The sequence below is a fragment of the Apium graveolens genome, chromosome 7 (genome assembly GCF_009905375.1).
Source record: "Apium graveolens cultivar Ventura chromosome 7, ASM990537v1, whole genome shotgun sequence".
NCBI lineage: Eukaryota > Viridiplantae > Streptophyta > Magnoliopsida > Apiales > Apiaceae > Apium > Apium graveolens.
The window spans coordinates 9,748,362-9,770,760 of NC_133653.1; the positions used below are offsets into that span (position 1 = coordinate 9,748,362).

Sequence of the window (22,399 nt, forward strand, 5' to 3'; positions counted from 1 at the left end):
TTCAATCCAATTTATTGTTGTTCGCCATTAATGGCATTCCCTCTTGAAGTAAAATGTGATTATGGGTTAAAGTTATTCTTTTTTAGCCCTCAGTTTCGGGAAATTACAGTGTTTATAAATGAATTCGAGGTTCAGAGTGTTGCTGCAGCATTTGTTGCTCAGTGATATTTAGAATCTTGAATGAATTGGGATTTTCTTAATTATTCAACCCGTCCTTATCAGGCTGGTTTAGCAGGCTAAGTCTATGGAAACTTAGTCGATAATGATGGATACTGAATAGTTAGGAATTTCTTGAATGTCGTTTTATGAATAGTTAGTGCATCCATTGCTCAATTATGAGATGATACCAGAAGCTATTTTGAAAACACGCGATCTCTAAAAGCTCTGACAAAAATGTCATTATGTCCTTTGTGATTTATAGCAATACAAATCAAATTGATTTAAGCTGATAAAGTATATCCTTTAAATGATTTCGTGTTTCGCCCTTCAAAATATTTCAGAGAAATTAATGTTTAAAGACTCAAATTATATACTTGCTGGGCATTTTTGGCTCACTCTTGCTTTGTCAATTCTTATCTCTGCCAGAAATAGATAAGGACTAAAGTGAATAGCTTTGATAGACAGCAGAAGTTAGAGAAGTTTCCGTTGCGAGAGGTTGAAGGTGTTAGAAGAATGTGACAAGAGCATTAGTTCAAAGGTATATATACTTGTATTATAGTTGAAGTGAGTTATAGAAGGTTAGATTCTTGTTTCATACCATGACCTGTAAAAGATCCGGACTTAAGGGGTTATTTATTTATTTCTTTACTTTATGTAATAATGGTTTAGTAACACCAAATCTTGACCCCGGATTTGGGGCGTTACATACGCTATCTTTCGATATACGTACACCCTACTACTAAACATCCACAATCAAGATATAAGTTGAGTAGATACCAATTATGCTTAGACCCTTTACGTCTATAGATAATGAAAACATAACGGTTGAAGAGCAGGTTATCTATTATAATTACATAGGGTGTGTAAGATGGTTAAAATTTCCCACGAATTATGCATGTCAATTCATACATAAACATATGCTAGCATGACAAGTTCTGAACCTCTATATTCACTGTCGCTTCAATAGAGATTAACAAAAAATCTTAGATGTTAGCTACGCATCAAAGACGAATAAGCACAACCAAACTAGGAAATCATAAATCACCACACACTAAAGATTTAGAAAATCAACTATTGAAATCCATATGTAAATCCTCTAGAACCCCATGACAACGATTAGTTCATGATCGAACACATCGTCACCATGGGTTCCAATGAAAACATGGTAATAAATAAGTTTAGAATACTACGATAGAATATAAAAGTAATAGGGTTTAGAACAAAGCAAAACAAGCATCCAAAAGTATCGCCTAAATCGAAGAATACAAAAGTATGAAACTAAATCTTCTTCTCCTTAGTATCCAAAAGTATCGCTAAATCGAAGCATCCAAAAGTATCGCCTAAATCGAAGAATACAAAAGTATCGCCTAAATCGAAGAATACAAAAGTATCACCTAAATCGAAGAATACAAAAGTATGAAATCTCTTTTTATCTTTATATAGGAGTCCCAAGTGGACCTGGACTCTTAAAATCATCAAATTCCACTCAAAACAGGATTCTGTAGCATTCTGGCGGGCGTGTTGGAACAGGCGCGGGCGCGCTCTGTTTCTGCCAAATGGGCGCGGGCGCGCCTGGCCTATGTGATTTTAAGCAGTTTCTTCTTTTGGCCGTATCTTGAGTTCTGCTCATCAGGATTGGGCGATTCAACAGCCCACACGAAGATAACAAGATTCTCTTTAATTTGAGAAAGATCCAGACTTCAAAATCTGATCTCTTATCAGCATAAAATCATTTTAAAGCTCCCTCTTATTAGCATAAAAACATTGAAAAACTCCTTTCCTCCTTCTGACTAGTGCCCTGCAATGAGTTAACAAAAAAACACATTAAAAACACCACATACTTGAGTCCAAGACACCAATTTAAGCCGATATGAAGTGTTCCAAGTGGATATAAATTCCACTTATCACACCCCCAAACTTAAATTGATGTTTGTCCTCAAGCATAAACAGACTCAACACTAAAAACAAAATAATGCATGAATGCAACTACATGAAAATGCAACGATCCCTTCGAAATAACTATAACCATTCAATAAGCAATGTTTCTAAGAATGCAATTATTCGAGAGAGAGTTCAACTAAATCCCGCAAACCAACTTACAAGCTAGAAACGTGTGTGTGTGTGCGATGCTTAACAGATTTACTCTCCATACTAGATCAATAACTATATCTTATTCTTCACCAAAACAATCACAAGTTTATAAATAGAATAGACGTTAAACACATAATGACTCACAACACCTCATTTTTACTAAAGTTATACGAGGATTCATGCTATAACATAGAACACATCACAAAACAAATGCTTATTTGACCGTGTAATGAATGAGGTCCCAAAAGACTTATATAATAATACCCATATAGCGAGCTTTAGGTTAGCGGATCCCAGACCATACAAGCCTTAGGTCACTAGGCACAAAGTCCCCTAGAACTTAATTGCTCGACTATTAAAGAGCTCACTCTTGGTCAATTCTGCATATACTAACAAAAAAATTTCTTCTCATTTTTTTCCTTTTTCTTCTTTTTTTCTCTTTTTTTTCAATGATTTCTGAATGAGTGTGTTTCGCTCCATCTCATTCAACCCTAGACTACTCATAAAATATGAGCCGGCTACTAGACAATTGACGCCTAACTATATTCACAATAACCGATGATATCCAAGTTTTTCTCCAGTTTAAAAAAATCAGTGTTACTTCGACATTACGAGAATAGAACAAATTCTAAGTATATCCAAGTGATTAAATCTTAACAAGCAAACAAGTATGATTATGATCTAGTTCGAAAGCAACCTATAAGACTTGTGAAAAAACTTTATTTCTGGGCATGCAATTCAATTCATTAGGACTTAAACATCCCTCTATTCGACAGCACTACACTCAAATTAACATCAACAAATCAATCAGAAACAGCTCAACCTAAGGGATCATGTTATATGCATGCAAATACAACTACATGGACTCACATACAAACACGAACAATTATGCAAAATAAAAACGCAAACAATTATATAAACAATCATGCAAAAATACGAATGAACTACTACTAAACATGTAATATGAATCTATATGGACACAACACACACTACTAATCCTTACATTATCACCCCCAAACTTAAAATTTTCAATGTCTTCATTGAAGGCAATAATAAGGATACAAGACATACCTAGTCGTCAGCAGGATCACCCTGCTCGGGTGGAGGATCAGGTGGTCAATCAACCTCGACACCCGTGTCTCGGAAAACAGTACCGAGACCGTATGTCAAATCTTCAACAAAACGTCGGTGGATGTCATGCATGGCCTCAATATGCCGAATCAACCTTCTATACTGCGCATCACCAAAACCAAACCTATCAACTGTCTGTGGTGCACGAGAGGGACCCTCTGTAAGCACGGGAGGAATCGGCTGGTCACCCTTTAGATTATCATAGATATATTCCAACCCCTTTTCAGGGGGTGCACCTAAAAATGTATAACTCAAATGATCTGACCGCGGTTTGAGCCCAAGTGTGGGAGCTTCTTTAATAGACGCTCCTGAGAAATTTTCAGCTCTGCTAACCCAAGAGAATCAAATGGCATATCCAACTTCCTCTTCCACGGAGGTGCATTCAAAACCTGTAGTTGTTCTACTCCTTCTTCATCTTCAATAATTGATTCCCTTATTAAGGATCTCTCTAAGGTATCTGACTTTGGCAATTGCTCAAGCTCCGAATTCTTGACAGAGTTGACCCGCTCTACTTTAAAGCACTCCTCTTTATCTGTGGTTAAATTTATTACCTTAAACACATTAAAAGTGTCCTTATGATCTTGAACCTTCATCGTAAGCTCTCCTTTTTGCACATCGATCATAGTTCGGCCTGTAGCGAAGAATGGTCTTCCCAAGTTGATGGGAATATTCTCATCTTCCTCAAAATCCAAAATTATAAAATCTGCAGGGAAGATGAGTTTGTCCACCTTGACCAAGACATCTTCCATTATACCTCGTGGATAAGTGATGGTCCGATCCGCCAACTGTAAGGACATGTTTGTCAGTTTTGGCTCAGGCAAACCAAGTTTCTAGGAGACAGTTAATTTCATTAAATTAATGCTAGCTCCCAAGTCACATAAACACTTGTCAAAAGACAAGTTTCCAATAGTACAAGAAATAATGAAGCTTCCAGGATTTTTAAGCTTCGGAGGCAATTTCTGTTGCAGCACAGCACTGCACTATTCCATTAGAGCAACAATTTCCAACTCCTCAAGCTTCAACTTCCGATATAGAATACCCTTCATGAACTTATCTTAGCTCAGCATTCGTTCTAGAGCTTCTACAAAAGGTATGTTGATATGCAGCTTCTTGAAAACCTCCAAAAATTTGGCAAATTGCTTGTCGAACTTATGCTTTTTAAGCCTTTTAGGAAATGGGGGAGGCGGATAGCCTTGTTTCTCCCATGTATTCTGCTCAGGAGTAGTGTTTTTAACATATTTTTTCTTCATTTCGGGTTCGCCATCCTTTTTCACAACTGAATCAACAATTTTTTCACTTTCTAAAATTGGCAAGGGCGCGGGCGTGCTAGATATGGGCGCGGGCATGCCTGCATTATGGAATTTTTTTTCAGAATCTTCATCTTGATGATTTTGAGGGTTTGCGACCTTTCCAGACCTTAAGGTGATTACATTAATCTGTTCTTTGACTTCCCTCTTGCCTGGATTAGCTTCTGTATCACTAGGAAGAGTTCCTTGAGGTCAACTCAACAGTGCATTGGCAATTTGCCCTATTTGGTTCTCTAGAGTCTTGATTGAAACCTCTTGGCTTTTGCACATAAGCCTCAACTCCTCCAATTCAGATTTTTCATTAACAGATGGACCAGGACCTCCATGAGATTATTATTGCATCCCCTGTGGTTGAACTGATGTCTTGGTACAAACTGTTGTTGGAACCCAGGAGGATTGAATTGCTTATTTCCAAACTGCTACTACGGCTGTTTCATTGCATTCTGATTGTTAATCCAGCTAAAGTTCGGATGATTACGGTTGTTAGGGTGTTACGTGGCAGGAACTGGCTACTGCAGCCTCTGAAAGTTGCTCACAAGCTGAGCTGATTCACAAGATTTAGCACAATACTCCGTCGCATGCGCACCTGCACACAGCTCACAAACACTGGCTATCTGATTAACTCCATAGTTGGCCAGATAATCGATTTTCATAGCTATCGCCTTTAGCTAAACAGTGATAGCCGTAGCTATATCCACCTCAAGAACTCCTGGAAGATGAGTTTGTCCACCTTGACCAAGACATCTTCCACTATACCTCGTGGATAAGTGATGGTCCGATCCGCCAATTGTAAGGACATGTTTTTCGGTTTTGGATCAAGCAAACCAAGTTTCCTGGAGACAGATAATGGCATCAGATTAATGCTAGCTCCCAAGTCACATAAACACTTGTCGAAAGACAAGTTTCCAATAGTACAAGGAATAATGAAGCTTCCAGAATCTTTAAGCTCCAGAGGCAATTTCTGTTGCAGCACTGCACTCTTCCGTTAGAGCAACGGTTTCCAACTCCTCAAGCTTCAACTTCCGAGATAGAATACCCTTCATGAACTTAGCCTAGCTCGGCATTCGTTCTAGAGCTTCTACAAAAGGTATGTTGATATGCAGCTTCTTGAAAACCTCCAAAATTTTGGCAAATTGCTTGTCGAACTTATGCTTTTTAAGCCTTTTAAGAAATGGGGGAGGCAGATAGCCTTGTTTCTCCCATGTATTCCGCTCAGGAGTAGTGTTTTTAACAGATTTTTTCTTTGTTTCCGGTTCGCCATCCTTTTTCACAACTGAATCAACAATTTTTTCACTTTCTAAAATTGGCAAGGGCGTGGGCGCGCTAGATATGGGCGTGGGGGTGCCTGCATTCTGGAATTTTTTTCAGAATCTTCGTCTTGATGATTTTGAGGGTTTGCGACCTTTTCAGACCTCAAGGTGATTACATTAATCTGTTCTTTGACTTCCCTCTTGCCTGGATTAGCTTCTGTATCACTAGGAAGAGTTCCTTGAGGTCAACTCAACAGTGCATTGGCAATTTGCCCTATTTGGTTCTCTAGAGTCTTGATTGAAACCGCTTGGCTTTTGCACATAAGCCTCAACTCCTCAAATTCAGATTTTTCATTAACAGATGGACCAGGACCTCCATGAGATTGTTGTTGCATCCCCTGTGGTTAAAACTGATATCTTGGTGCAAACTGTTGCTAGAACCCAGGATGATTGAATTGCTTGTTTCCAAACTGCTAGTACGGCTGTTGCATTGCATTCTGATTATTGCTCCAGCTAAAGTTCAGATGATTATGATTGTTAGGGTGGTACGTGGCAGGAACTGGTTGCTGCAGCCTCTGAAAGTTTCTCACAAGCTGAGCTGATTCACAAGATATAGCACAATACTCTGTCGCATGCGCACCTGCACACAGCTCACAAACACTGGCTATCTGATTAACTCCATAGTTGGCCATATAATCGATTTTCATAGCTATCGCCTTTAGCTGAACAGTGATAGCCATAGCTGTATCCACCTCAAGAACTCCTGCTACCTTGCCCTGTGGCATTCTCTGGGTTGGGTTCTGATATTCATTTGTAGCCATCATCTCGATCAGCTCATAAGCGTCCTCATAGCTTTTAGCCCATAGAGCTCCACATGATGCTGCATCGAGCATAGGTCTCGACTGTGCTCCCAACCCATTATAAAAGCAATTGATCATCATCCATTCAGGCATTCCATGATAAGGACACTTCCTAAGCAACTCCTTATAGCGCTCCCAAGCTTCACATAAAGATTCACCCGATTGTTGCGCGAATTGAGTAAGAGCATTCCTAATTGCAGCTGTCTTTTCCATAGGGAAGAATTTAGTAAAGAATTTCTGAGAAAGATCCTCCCAAGTCGCAATAGACCCAGATGGTAGAGAGTGTAACCAAATATTAGCTTTATCCCTCAGAGAGAATGGAAAAAGTCTCAGTTTCACAACATCTTCAGAAACATTATTGAACTTGAAAGTGTCACGGATATCGATGAAATCCCTAATGTGCATATTGGGATATTCCGTTGGAGAACCCCCAAAGTGGATTGAATTCTGCACCATCTGAATTGTGCCAGGCTTGGTCTCAAAGGTATTAGCTGCAATAGCTGGCCTAACAATGCTAGATTGAATGTCATTGATCTTTGGTTGAGAAAAATCCATCAACGCTTTCGTTGGTGCTGCTGGTTCTCCCATTGTAATGATCACTTCTTCTTCAACTTTATCAACTTCTTCAAGAACTTCTTCTTCCACTTCTTCAATAGTTTTCGTAAGAGATTGAGAACGTGTTCGCATACACGCTCTCTCGAGTACCTGAAATACAAACAAGTAAATCGTGAAAATAAAAGAATCCGAGTCAGTGAACTTTAACGACCACTAATGTCAAGCACATAAACTAAAAATTAACACCGAGTCCCTGGCAGCGGCGCCAAAAACTTGTTCGCACTAAAACACACGCAAAAATATACGCAAACGGATGTGATCACAAGTAGTATAAGATTTAAGTCGAGTTCGTTCCCACAGGGACTGGTTTAGATTAAGTTCAAATTATGCACTTATGCAACAATGTATGATTATCGTTCACAGCTAAGACAAGTAATAAGTTGAAGTTGATTAACTACTTAAGAGATTATACTAGCAAACTTAAACTAAGAGATTAAAAGTGAATTACTTATATGAGAATAAACATGGGATTCTAACTTCATTAAATATTTCATTCAAAGTTTATGTCTTTATCAATAGCATGCGATGGTGATGATAACTAATCAGATAACACGAAACTAGTATACGCTATCTTTCGATATACGTACACCCTACTACTAAACATCCACAATCAAGATATAAGTTGAGTAGACACTAGTTATGCTTAGACCCTATACGTCTATAGAATTTGAAAACATAACGGTTGAAGAGCAGGTTATCTATTGTAATTACATAGGGTGTGTAAGATGGTTAAATTTACCCACGAATTATACATGTCAATTTATACATAAACCTATGCTAGCATGGCAAGTTCTAAACCTCTATATTCACTGTCGCTTCAATAGAGATTAACAAAAAATCTTAGATGTTAACTACACATCAAAGACGAATAAACACAACCAAACTAGGAAATCATAAATCACCACACACTAAATATTTAGACAATCAACTATTGAAATCCATAAGTAAATCCGCTAGAACCCCATGACAACGATTGGTTCATGATCGAACACATCGTCACCGTGGGTTCCAATGAAAACATGGTAATAAATAAGTTCAGAATACTACAATAGAATATAGAAGTAATAGGGTTTAGAACAAAGAAAAACAAGCATCCAAAAGTATCGCCTATATCGAAGAAGACAAAAGTATGAAACTAAATCTTCTTCTCCTTAGCCGTCTCGTGTGCTCTAGGTCATCTTAATGTTCTCCCTGGCTTCCTTGTTGATAAAAACGTCTTTTAATCTTTATATAAGAGTCCTAAGTGGACCTAGACTCTTAAAATCATCAAATTCCACTCAAAACAGGATTCTGTAGCATTACGGCGAGCGCGCTCTGTTTCTGCCAAACAGGCGCGGGCGCGCCTGGCCTCTGTGATTTTCTGCATTTTCTTCTTTTGGCCGTATCTTGAGTTTTGCTCATCAGAATTGGGCGGTTCAACAACCCACACGAAGATAATGAGATTCTCTTTAATTTGAGAATGGTACAGACTTTAAAATCTGAACTCTTATCAGCATAAAATCATTATAAAGCTCCTTTCCTGACCTCTTATTAGTATAAAAACATTGAAAAACTCATTTCCTCCTTCTGACTAGTGTCCTGCAATGACTTAACACAAAAACACATTAAAAACACCACATACTTGAGTCCAAGACACCAAATTAAGCCGATATGAAGCATTCCAAGTGGATATAAATTCCACTTATCATAAACTCAACACCTTGTATGTTCGTTATTCATTATAATGCTCTGTATTTTATCGAGTATATTTACAAACTAAGAGCCCCGTACTATATGGGTTAACTATGTACATTTCTATCTTAGTAACTGAACTTATTATTTCATAGTATTTCTATAAGTTTATTCTATATAATTTTATATTTACCTGGTTGAACCTTATCATTAGTACTAATAACACGTGTTGTGTTATCATGTGCCTTTCGTGTCCATAATAAATTATGAGAATTTTGGAGGTGGCAGGTAATCGAACCTGAGTCCTCCCTCTACCTGAGCTCTAATACCAGTTGAGTAAGCAGCTCATCTAAAATCTTAAGGTATTAGAAGAAGGCCCAATCGGATCTATATTCTAACACTTTCTTCTTTTTTATTTCATTGTATTAAGAAGGGTCTTTTGGAACAAACCTCTTTGGTATGGTTGTTGTTCCTTTAGTTGATTCAAGAACCTCGGTTTGAGGAATAAATGGACCAAATTTCAAGATTTCAAGATACAAAGGGTTTGAGACTTTGATGAACTCCAAAATGCATAGTGCTCCCTGTCAAATTTTGGGATCTTGCTGCAGCTTAGTTTTTGAGAACTCATATTTCTGAAAGAGCTTTGACTTTATATTTGTTTACATCCTGCTCTGATACCACTTGTTGGAAAACAAGGAACCAAAATACTAGGTAGAGGGAGGTGAATCACTAGTTTGAGAATTTAAACTCTTTCTCGAAACTGGATGCACTCAAAAAATTAACAGGTTATAGGAACAAGACAGAGAGATTTTATCAATTCACTTTATATAAGATATAAATAAATTTTGTTACAGCTCCTACGAAAAATGAAGTTGTTTTTCTTAGCTTATACTCCAGAACAGGTTCTTGAGTTGGCTCATAGAGAGAAAATATTGTAATCAATTTTTGCTCATTGTTTTTGCACAGCTAAAGATGGGATGATCACACTAATAATGCCTTGTACTACACTTAGTTCTCATCCATTTACAAAAAATAATCCTATCTTGCCAGAGGACGCGTAACAGCTTTAGAGGACCACCTCCTTTTCAATATTCATTCCTGATCTTTAGCTGTTTGGCTTGTCTTCTTTCGCTCCAAGTTTTACTGTAGGCTTGACACATGTCCATGGACCTTCTCCATATACAATATATTGTAATGATCTTTTTTCGTTACCGGTAACTTGTACCTCCATTTGTCTTATTGTGCAGAAGTGATATAATATATTTATATATATATATTATATGATTTTATTCTCATATTACATCTATTTTATATTTATTTGGATATTTATTTAATAGGTTTTGTTGTTTTATTGTAGGTTACAAGGAAATTATAGGCTTGGAAGAATTTGGAGCAAAAGGTCCTATATTGGAGTGAAAATAGAAGAAAATTCGTATTATTGGACTACACGGGCTACAAATCCTATTTGAGCCGTATCTAGAGATCTAGAAGTCCAATTTTGATGATCTTACAGTCCACACGAAACCCACGGAATTCTGTTTAATTCATAGATGGTCCAGTAAGGAGAATCCAGCTGGAGCAGCCCAGAAACTGCAGTGAACAGACATCCAAGAATTTTTATTAAAGAATCCTACTCGGTCTAGAAGTTTGACTTGTAATTTTATTAGAATACGAAAATATTTTTATTATTAGACAAGACATCATATTTTAATTGGAGATTTTTAGACATATTATTAGATATGTATTATTGTAGAGTAGAATATAGTTAGGGTTTATGTACAGTTCTACTTAAAGAGATAAGCCATGAATTTTCATCTTGTGACAGGATTGAATATTACAGGTTTTCTTATCTGATTTTCTTACATATTATTGGTTTAATTATGTTTCTTTTTTGTATTAGTTATTTTAATTTTTTAGTCATAAGTGAGTAGTCATTTTCTAGGGTATAGAGGGGAATCCATGTTTGTATTATAACATTGACGTAATTTTCACAGTGATTTGATTGATTATGGCTAATTCTAGTTGATTATTTTTAATTATTAATTTGTGTAATCGATCGATATAATGAATTAATTATATGCAAATAAGAGTAATATATCGGGAGATTTTACTCACTAGAGACACACATATGATTGGCAGAATTGAAAGTGAGAGCGAGAGGATTATTGAATATCTAAGAGCGTTAATGCTCGGGAGAGATTAACAATTGCTTTAATTATCTAATTAATTAAATTACAAAAAGTTATTTATGAGTAAGTGTGTTTTGAGAGTGTTATTACTTGAGAGAAATTAACGTATACTCTAGTTACATGACCATTTTAGTGACTTTATCTTAGAAGCCAGTTGTTGTGTGAGCATGGTGGACCTGATTGCCCTAGGGTTCTTATTCCTTGTTTAAAATCTAATAGTTTAGTGTTAATTTGTTTAGTTCTTAGTTAGTAAGATATTATTTACACAATCGTTTTGCTCTTGAAACAACCTATAGTATTTGGGTCAAAATTGATAGAACTTGTCTCCTTGTGAATACGACCTGCACTTTCCACCTTGTACCAACAATAGACACCGTGCGCTTGCGGTTAAATTAAAATAAACACATCAAGTTTTTGGCGCCGTTGCCGGGGAGACAACTAATTTTTGTTGGTGTTTAATTTGGTTATTTAGATTGTTTATGTTGTCTCATTGGAACTTTGATTCTGATCGAGGCGAGTTTCACTGCTTTCTTGGCTTTATTGAGTGTTTTCAGGTTTGCAATGGATGAAGATGATAGGTTTGCATACCTCTCCTCCTTAGTCGAGACACATACTCAAGAAATTGCCTCACTGAATACAATAGAGCCCACTATGCGCCCAATGAGTATCAATGAGATGTCACAAGTGGCCCCTAAAACTTATAACTTTTGCTTAATTTGTGGTGTAGAGGATCACTATAGTTATGAATGCTAGTATAATATTTATAATTTTCAGAAAGCTCAACTGGAATAGATGAATTCTTTCGAAGATGGATATGGGTATAACCAGTACTCTAATACATTTGATCAAGAATGTATGGATGAGTCAGATTTCTTTTACATGGATAATGGTGTTCAGAATTTTTCATATCACGATCAACAGCAATACCAACAACAATACTATGAAGAGCAATATGAGACATATGAGCAATATCAATATTCTCTACCAGAAGAGCCACAATTTACTCTAGCTGATGTGGCTTTGGAAGCTGAACAAACTAACAAGATGTTAAAAGAATTGATGCATGAGATCAAGGAGCTAAAACTCAAAATTTCTTGATGGAGGCTGAAATTGCAGAGTTGGCTAACTCTTCCACTACAAGGCAACTCGATTTTTTACCATCACAACCTCTCCAACTTGAAGAGGACAAGAGTGTCGTCACTCTTAATAATGATCTTGAGGATGATAATTTTTCGATATTCGGTGCTGATGTGAATATTAATTTCGAGGAGGAGCATGCCATTAGTTATGGGATCAATGATACTGTTGTTGTTGCTGAGGACATTGAGAATGAGGATGATGGAACAAAAGATAGATGAGAGATTAATTTTATTTTAAAAATACAAGCCAAAAGTGATATGTAACTTATAAAAATAAAAATACAAAGAAGGATTTTGCTGATTTGAGAAGCCCTTAGGAGCCACTCGAAAGGATTTTAACAATTTTCACCCTTGTTATTTATATTTTGAGTCAAAAGTTTGAGTAAAAGAGTCTTTTGTTGGAAGCCATATTTAAGGAACAATTAAAGATTCGAAGACACTCTTGGGCCATGTTTGTTTCATGGGATTATAATCCCGGAATAATAATCCGGGGATAACTAATCCTATCAAAATTGGTCATATGAATTAAATAATCATATCTTATGTTTGTTTGCAAGGATTAAGTGTAGGATTGAACTATAATCCTTTAAAGTTTTATTCTATGTTTGTTTTTGAAGTTTTATCATATGTTTGTTTTGAGACATAGTCCTTGGGATTGAAATATAGTATTTTAAATTTTTCAATCCTATGTTTGTTTTACATGGGATTATAATGAGCTTATAGTCATTAGATAATCCTTCACTAATTTTTTACAAAACAAACATGAGATTGGAAAATTTGAAGAATTATAATTATATCTCATGCTTAATAACATACTTAATAACATTAAGCAAACATGGCCTTTGGGTTTGTCATGTGTTTCCATGCATGCATCAGAATTTTTATTGTCATCGTGATACAAGTATTAAAGCAGATTTGGTTGTAAATTAAAACATTTAGGATAGTACTGAGAGATATATGAACACAAATTGTTCAAAAGATCATATTGGATATGTGATCGAGTGGTTCTAAAATTATCAGATCACTTAGTGTTGGTTTTTAATCTAAATTTGTGTTATTTTTATTTGTATTTATTTGATTAGGTGTAGTTGTTTGTTTGAATTAGTCTTTCACGCTGTTGAAAGATTGTAGGAGTGGTGCAAATAAACGTTAGTCAGGAGAGTATTTTTAGGAAGTCTGGTGTTATTTTGGTGCTATTTTTAGACATTATCTTCTATGGACGATGCTATTAATTTGTATTATTTTTGCTGAATAAATATGATCAGAACGTTCATGCACAACTTTATTTTACTCTTGTTTCAAAGAAAACACTTATATTTATATTAGTACTTGATCAGATTCTAGGAATTAATCAACATATTGGTATCAGAGAGTGGTTCATTCGGTGAATGCCAAAGTGTATGCCAAAGTATGCTGTTATGGAGAGCGGTAAAACAAAGGATGGAACGGTCGGGTTGACATATCCCATGTTGAATAGAGGAAATTATACAACTTGGGCGATTAAGATGAAAGTTTATATGCAAGCACATGGAGTATGGAGAGCCATAGAGAATGATGGCGCTAAAGCTATGGTTGAAGATAGGACAGACAAAATAGCTCTTGCTGCAATCTACCAAGGGATTCCAGAAGATATTTTATTGGTTGTAGCTGAGAAAAATACTGTGAAAGAGTCTTGGGATGCTGTGAAGACTATGTGTGTTGGAGATGATCGTGTGAAGACAGCAAGTATTCAAACCCTGAAGGCAGAGTTTGAGGCGTTAAGTATGAAAGAAACAAAAACTCTCGACGAGTTCTGTATGAAATTGAACGGACTGGTGACCAATATAAAAGTCCTTGGTGAGGAAGTAAAGGAGGCGTATATCATGAAGAAGCTGTTGCATGCAGTTCCCACTAAATTTCTGTAAATAGCTTCCAGTATTGAACAATTCGGAAACTTAGAAACATTAAATGTTGAGGAAACAGTTGGATCCTTACGAGCTCATGAAGAGCGTCTATGGGGCCATGTCGAAATTAGTGGTGGACAATTGTTATTGACTGAAGAGGAATGGTCAAGGAAAGAAAAGGAAGATGGAAAGCTATTACTAACAAGGGAGGAGTAGTTAAAACGGTCAAACAAAGGTTCAGACTTGATGATGGGACAGAGGTCTCGAGGAAATAAAGACTTTGGACGGGGAGGATATGATAAAACTAAAGTGAAGTACTTCAACTGTCATGGGTATGGTCATTACGCTGCGGAGTGCAAAAAACCAAAGCGTGGAAGGGAGAATATAGAACAGAAGGAAGAAGTTAATATAGTGCAAATGCAATACGATGAACCAGCAATTCTGCTTGTAGAAAACACGGAGGAAGGTGACAAAGTCTTGCTGATCAATGAAGACAAAGTAATTCCGAAACTAAGGAAAGAGGCACAAGGAAGCTCAAATCTGTGGTATTTAGACAACGGAGCCAGTAACCACATGACTGGACAGTTGTCAAAGTTCAAAATGTTGGATGAAACTATAAAAGGAAAAGTGCGTTTTGGGGACGGTTCCAAGGTTCTTATCAAGGGAAAAGGAACAATGGCTTTAAGGTGCAAAAACGGAGAAGAGAGACTGCTGAAAGATATCTATTATATACCCATGTTGTACAATAACATCATTAGTATTGGACAACTTTCTGAGGAAGGGTACAAGGTCGTGTTGAATGGGGCATTTCTGTGGGTTTACGACAAAGAAAGAATACTGATCATGAAGGTAAAACATTCTTTGAACCGACTGTACAAGATTATTATTGAAAATAGTGTATCTGAGTCTTTGCTGACGAAATGCGATGAGGATTCTTGGCTTTGGCATGCACGTCTCGGGCATGTCAATTTTAATGCCATGAACTTGATGTATGTGAACAACATGGTACAAGGCCTGCCTGAGATCAAGATGCAGAAAGAGGTATGTTCGGGCTCCCAAATGTCAAAGCAGACCCGCAAATCATTTCCTAATCAGGCGAGTTATACTGCAAGAAAGGTTCTGGAGATTGTGCACGGAGACCTGTGTGGCTCAATCTCGCCTGCTACATATACTGGAAACAGGTATTTATTCTTATTGGTGGACGACTATAGTCGAGTAACATGGGGTTATTTATTAAAAAGTAAAGACGAGGCATTTGAGGTGTTCAAAAGGTTCCGAGCACAGATTGAAGATGGTGATGACAGGAAGGTGAAGACTTTCAGAACCGACCGGGAGGCTGAGTTCTTGTCAAAGCACTTTATTTCTTATTGTGATGAGGCAGGAATTGTTCGATAATTTATAGCACCGTATTCGCCACAACAGAACGGTGTTGTAGAAAGACGGAACCGCATGGTGATAGAGATGACCAGAAGTTTTTTAAAGGAGAAGCAACTCCCATTGCAATTATAGGGAGAGGGAATTCGTCATTCCATCTATATGCTAAACCGATTACCTACAAGAGCTGTCTCGGGGAAAACACCATATGAAGCGTGATCTGGTGATAAACCGAATATTGGGCATATTAGAGTTTTCGGATGCTTGACACACATGAAGATTCCATTTGTTCATACTACTAAACTAGACGATTGAAGTAAATTGGTGATAAACCTTGGGAAAGAACCTTGAGCGAAAGCTTATAGAGAATATGATCTGGAACAACACACAGTTCATGTTACTCGAGATATTGTATTTGAGGAGCATAAAACGTGGGTATGGGAAGCATGGTGGTCAAGCAGATATGGTGAATTATCAGGAGAGTTTTATTATGGATGGTACTGCTTTAGAGGAGTTGAGTAACAATGCAGATACAGACGAGCTCTATGAATCTCATGGTGGAAACACGAGTTCAAGTACAGATGGTTCTGAGAGATCAGGTACAGAAGGTTCTGAGTTCGCTAACACTCCACAGATATAATCAGCAACAAGTTCAGACACCGAGATTGAAAGTGAGCCCAGATACTTCAGATCATTAACAGATATTTACAATAAAACGGAAGAGGTTGAGTTGGAGGAGAAAGAATTGTTTTATGCAGGAGTAGATGAACCCACGAGTTATGTTAAAGCTGCAAAGGAATCTAACTGGAGGAAAGCAATGGAATATGAAATTGAGGCTGTTGAGAAGAACAAGACGTGGAAACTAACTGAGCTGCCATCGGGACAAAAGGCTATCGAATTGAAGTGGGTCTTCAAAATGAAAAAAGACACAGAAGGGAGAGTTATTAAATATAAAGCGAGAATCGTGGCGAAAGGTTATGTACAAAGGCAGGGGAGAGATTTTGACGAGAATTTTGCACCTGTCACAAGGCTTGAGACAGTTCGAATACATCTGGTGCTAGCTGCTAAACATGGTTGGGAGGTACACCATTTGGATGTAAAATCAGCTTTTCTAAATGGAGAAATTCAGGAAGAGGTTTATGTCATTCAACCCGAAGGTTTTGTCAAAGAAGGGCAAGAACATCTCGTGTATAAGTTGGTAAAAGCGCTCTACGACCTTCGACAAGCACCCAGGGCTTGGTATGCCAAACTCAGCAAGTGTCTAGAAGAATTAGGCTTTGCAAGATGTCCATATGAGCAAGCAGTATACACGAAGGTACTAGGTAATGCTGTTTTAATTATTAGGGTCTATGTGGATGACCTTTTGGTGACAGGCACAAAACTCTCACATATAGAGGAATTCAAGGAGCAGATGAGCCAAAGGTTCGAGATGAGTAACTTGGGGAAGCTGTCCTACTACTTGGGTCTGGAGGATAAACAAAGTGCTGGCAATATTCAATTGAAATAGGCAGCGTATGCACGGAAAATATTAGAGAAAGCTGAAATGTGGGAGTGTAATCCTGCCAAATTTCCCATGGATCCTAAGGAAAATTTTGGAAAGGATGAAGGAGGGAAGCGTGTGGATGTTACTGAGTTTAAATCGATGATTGGTGGTCTTTGCTATCTGGTCCATACGCGACCTGATATCGCGTACTCAGTTGGTATTGTTAGCCGATACATGGAAAAGCCCACTGTTATACATCAATTGGCTGCAAAACGTATTTTACATTATGTTATGGGTACATTGAATTATGGTCTACTTTATGTAAAGGGGAGTGGAAGTGAGTTATTAATTGGATACTCGAATAGTGATCATGTTGGTCAGGTTGATGACAGAAGGAGTACACGGGTGATGGTATTTTATCTAAATGAAGGATTTGTTACATGGGCCTCACAGAAGTAGAGAAACTTAGCCCTTTCTTCTTGCGAAGCGGAGTTCATGGCAGCAGAAGTAGAGAAACTTAGCCCTTTCTTCTTGCGAAGCGGAGTTCATGGCAGCAACAGTGGCTGCTTGCCAAGCTATCTGGTTAAGGAAAATAGTGAGCCATGTACCTGGTAATCAGGTTGAACCAGTAGTTCTGTATATAGACAACAAATCTGCCATTGATTTGGCCAAGAATCCGGTGTTTCACGGACGGAGCAAACACATCGACATCCGCTATCACTTCATTAGAGGGTGTGTCGAGAAAGGTGAAATAATTGTGAAGCATGTGAGTACAAATTTCCAACGAGCAGATATATTAACGAAGGCCTTGCCAACTGCTAGGTTCGAGAAAATGAGGCTGCTGCTGGGTGTCAGAGATCTTCAGACAATCGTTTAGATTAAATGGGAGAATATTGGTTTTTAATCTTAACTTGTGTTATTTTTATTTGTATTTATTTGATTAGGTATAGTTGTTTGTTTGAATTAGTCTTTCACGCTGTTGAAAGATTGCAGGAGTGGTGCAAATAAACGTTAGTCACGAGAGTATTTTTAGGAAGTCTGGTGTTATTTTGGTGCTATTTTTTAGGCATTATCTTGTATGGCTGATGCTATTAATTTTGTATTGTTTTTGCTGAATAAATGTGATCAGAACATTCAGACACAATTTTGTTTTACTCTTGTTTCAAAGCAAACACTTATATTTAAATTAGTACTTGATCAGATTCTAGGAATTAATCAACACTTAGTACCGAAACAAACTGATTGTTCGTTTATTAGGAATGCTGAATCAAGATTTCAGAACAGTTGAGACTAATTATAATATAGTCGTTTATCTGGATATAAACTTGCAACAACGCGGTTATGTATATACATTATGTAAAAAGGAGAAACTTGTGTAGTGAAAAATGGTGAATAGTACAGAAACCCGAAACATAATCAGACACCAAATCTCAAAGGCGCAGGCCACTAGCTTACAGCCCATCTCTCTCTTTATTACACGGTTTCTCAGACATCATAGACACAGAGAGTTGATAAAGGCCATTAGTTTGTACGAGAACTCAAATGGATAGGACCACTAAACCTAGCTGTATACCTCTTCGAATAGTTAGCTCGGAAAAAAATGTGTGAGACGGACCCATTTTCCCTATTCCCTCTTTTGAATTCTGTTTTCCTAGTTTTTGTCACTTGTTGGCCATTGCAAATCTTTTATCTACCTTTCTTCCCAGCATTTTCAACCCACTATAAAGTAATAACTACAATAATTTTCTACTCATGCATGTTCTTGCTACGTATATGCAACTCAGTCACGTGTTAACGAACAATTTGTGCGGTATTTGTCTATTTGAGCTTCTGTTTCTCAGACAGTTAATCAAGAGTTGGAGTTCTGGTGTGTTCGTATTTAAATAATTAGCAAAATCAATAATTTATGAATAGTTGATAAGGAGTGTTTAAACGTTCTCTGTCTCTATACAGATTTTGTATCAAGTGTAGATACTCGTAGTTCTTTTTAAATATTTTTAAGCGGAAATACGTACAAGATTCTTGGTAGTTCTTGGGGAGCTTTCATGGACTTTAATTTATGTCAAATCAAGATAAGATCATTCACCTCCCGACAATTATATTTGGGAACTTAGAAAGTAATACTAAAATATATGTAATCACTTCTCCCACTGGAGATTAAAATATAATCACCTAGTTAATTAAAATACTAGTACGATCTTTCTATATATAGTTCCTAGTCTCTATACTATGCGTTTGTTTCTCTCGGGGACGCATGCAAGCTCGCAAACAACCATTACACACTATGGCAATTAATTAAGTACTCTCTTACTCCCAATTTATCTTTCTTAGTCACAATTTATATGTAGTGTTTAAAAATTTAGATCAAATTCACTCAATTTTAATAATATTATTCATTTATTATTTTCAAAAACTGAAAAATATATATTAAAGTAGATTGAATGTAATTTTTAATGATATAATTTTTAGAATTATTTTTGATTATATACTATTTAAAATTTTTGAATAAAAATTGGGTTGATTTGACCATAAAAAATCAAACATGACGAATTGAGTAATTATCCAGTGACAATTGAATAACCTTGTTGATCCTGCTCAATAATTTGTAAGGACATATGCTCAATTGTTAAATAATTAATTATAAGATTATAAGTCATATTAATAAAAAAAGAGATTATAACTCACCTTTTTTTTTGAGAAGTGACTATAACTCACCTAGTAAGTTATTATAGAACATATACCTAATTAAAAGGTTATACAGCATATTGCCAAAAAAACTATCTAGTGGCACTTATTTAAATTTATTTAGGCTTCTCCAAACCTAATAAGTTAGTATTGTATAGTAGTAATAAATAATGTGAAATTTATGAAATTTTGATTGCATGATGAAGAAAGATTTGATTCCCAACCGCTACAACCGTATGTGAACAGAAAACGAATATTTGTCAAAAGAAATTCAATGAAGACACGGTCTTTTTAATTATATTTTTTTATTCTAATAATTAATCGAACTTTCTTTTCTTTTCTAAAAATAATTAGCAGCATAGTTGGGCATTCTTTATATATATAATAATTAACAAGGACTAAGTTGGTTTGGTTTGAATTAGAATAATGTTAGTCAATAGTTTAGTAGCATCTCTTTTTTCAAAAATATTTGATGTTTGCTAGATAAAGTTGTTGAATTGTAGCCCTTGAATATAAAATTGTGTATTTTATAGAGTCCGGTGGGATGTTTAATTATTGAGGTTACTCTACATTTCTTTTCCGCTCGAATGTACAGCCGGTTTCAGTTATTAGAGTTCGTAATTAAGGTTCACTTTTCTTCTAAAATACAGTATAGTATATTATCTAAGAGGGTGTTTGAAAATGGGCCAATTCCTACCAACGAGATTGGTGGGAAATACTTAGGTCGGAATTGCTACTTGGTAGGAATCGGTGTTTTTATCTCAAATGGTCCCACTTGCCAAGTAGCTGTCCACATGGTCGGCCACGTCACCTGCCATTTCAGCTTCCACTTCATATAAATTGGGGTCAGGTTGATGAGTTGGCATGTGGACCCATCCACGTGTCCTGCCACGTGGCAATTGACAAAGAAAAGACCTTTTTCCTACCAGAATTGGTAGGTTTTGAGTGAGTATTTTCTACCATAATTGGTAAGTTTTGATTGATGAATGGTAGGTTTTATGTCAGAAAACATGAATATCAGCATTTCCTACCAATCATTTCCTACCACTCTTTAGCTTGAATGTGGTAGAAAATACCTTGAATATGGTAGGAAATGGTTTGAATGTGGTAGGAAATGTTGGACAGTTTTAAAAAAAAATATATATTTCATTGATATCAGCATAGAACAAATTGTACATAAATTAATAGCTAAATCATAAGCATACAACAATGACCAAAATTGAAAAATTCATCATAAACCACAATCCGGACATATCACCATTATAACTAGGGGAGAGCAACGGGTCAGAACAGGACCAAACCGAACCGGAACCGAAAGAACCGAGAACCGAAATAGAAATATTTCAAGAACCAAACCGGACCCGTTTATATGTAAGAATCGAACCGGAACCGAACCGTAAATTTCGGTTCGGTTGGGTTCGGTTCCGAACCGAAAGAACCGAAGTTATTTTATTTTGTATTTATTTATTTTGCATATTATTTTATATTTTAACTTTTAAATTTTGACTAGTTTTGATTATTTATTAATGGTAACATAGTAAAAAAAATGATTTTTATTAGTGGTGGATCATTTTAAATTCGATTACTTTCTAATATATAAGAATAAAAATATTTATAAAAATATTTGAAACTCCATATATATTGAAAGAAACGAGTAATACAATAAAAATCATATTATTTTTAAAATTTATCAAAATATTATAAATAAGAAAACATAATACGTAATATATATACATATATTTACATATTTATTTTCGTATTTATTTATTTATATATGGTTCGGTTCGGTTCTTACGGTTCTAGAATGTTAAGAACCGAACCGAACCGAACCGAGAACCGAAATTTATAGAAAAATAAGAACTGAACCAGACCAGAATTAGTGAAGAACCGAATCGGAACCACAATTTTTGATCGTTCGGTTCGGTTCTCGGTTCTAAACCGGGAGATGCTCACTCCTAATTATAACATAAAAAAGAAAAATTTACATCTCCATGATAATTGCATATTAGAAATAATAATTCATTACAACAATTAATAGATGTTTCAAAAGTTAAGACGAATAATCTTGAAGTTCTCATCATTGTTGAATCATTTTCCTTCATTCTTTGTAATTTTTTCATTATCGTTGTTGAATAATTTGCCTACATTATAATATCCCATATTTTCAGATATTATTATTATTATTATTTGGAATTACTTATGTGAATTTTGGTGAATTATCTGGTAACTGGAGTGATGTTTTGGATGTTTATATGTGATATTCTTTGAGTATTTTAATTTTTATATGTGCAGAATAAAATATAGATAATTGTGATATTTTTCTGGTAATTTTTGGACCGTTATATGATTTTATAATGATTTATGGATTTATTAATTATTTTCTGAGTAATTACAAAACTATTTTATAAAGCCGGGAATCGTCCAACTTCAACCGTTTTTGTATTTTTATAACCCGAAACTCTTCCGAAAACTTCTTCATAACCTAATCTGGTAATTCTAGACATTTTCTGTTAATTTAGGAATCGTTTTCGTTGTTTAAAAATAAACGGATCGGGACCCTTT

The 22,399-nt window shown here is 36.1% G+C and overlaps 1 protein-coding gene and 1 non-coding gene across 2 annotated transcripts; both read left to right on the top strand.

Moving 5' to 3' along the window:
* The first annotated feature begins 6,889 nt into the window (after positions 1–6,889).
* Positions 6,890–6,996, top strand: LOC141676364 (small nucleolar RNA R71). The gene has a single exon (XR_012556958.1). It is a non-coding gene; the product is annotated as a small nucleolar RNA R71 (small nucleolar RNA).
* A 10,216-nt stretch (positions 6,997–17,212) lies between these two features.
* LOC141673225 (secreted RxLR effector protein 161-like) lies at positions 17,213–17,611 on the top strand. The gene has a single exon (XM_074479956.1). It carries the CDS (start codon positions 17,213–17,215, stop codon positions 17,609–17,611), a length of 399 nt encoding a protein of 132 aa, XP_074336057.1.
* The last annotated feature ends 4,788 nt before the right edge of the window (positions 17,612–22,399 follow it).

What these genes read in the sequence shown, in the direction of transcription:
- LOC141673225 (XM_074479956.1), top strand. Translation starts at nt 17,213, where the DNA reads ATGTGGGAGTGTAATCCTGCCAAATTTCCCATGGATCCTAAGGAAAAT.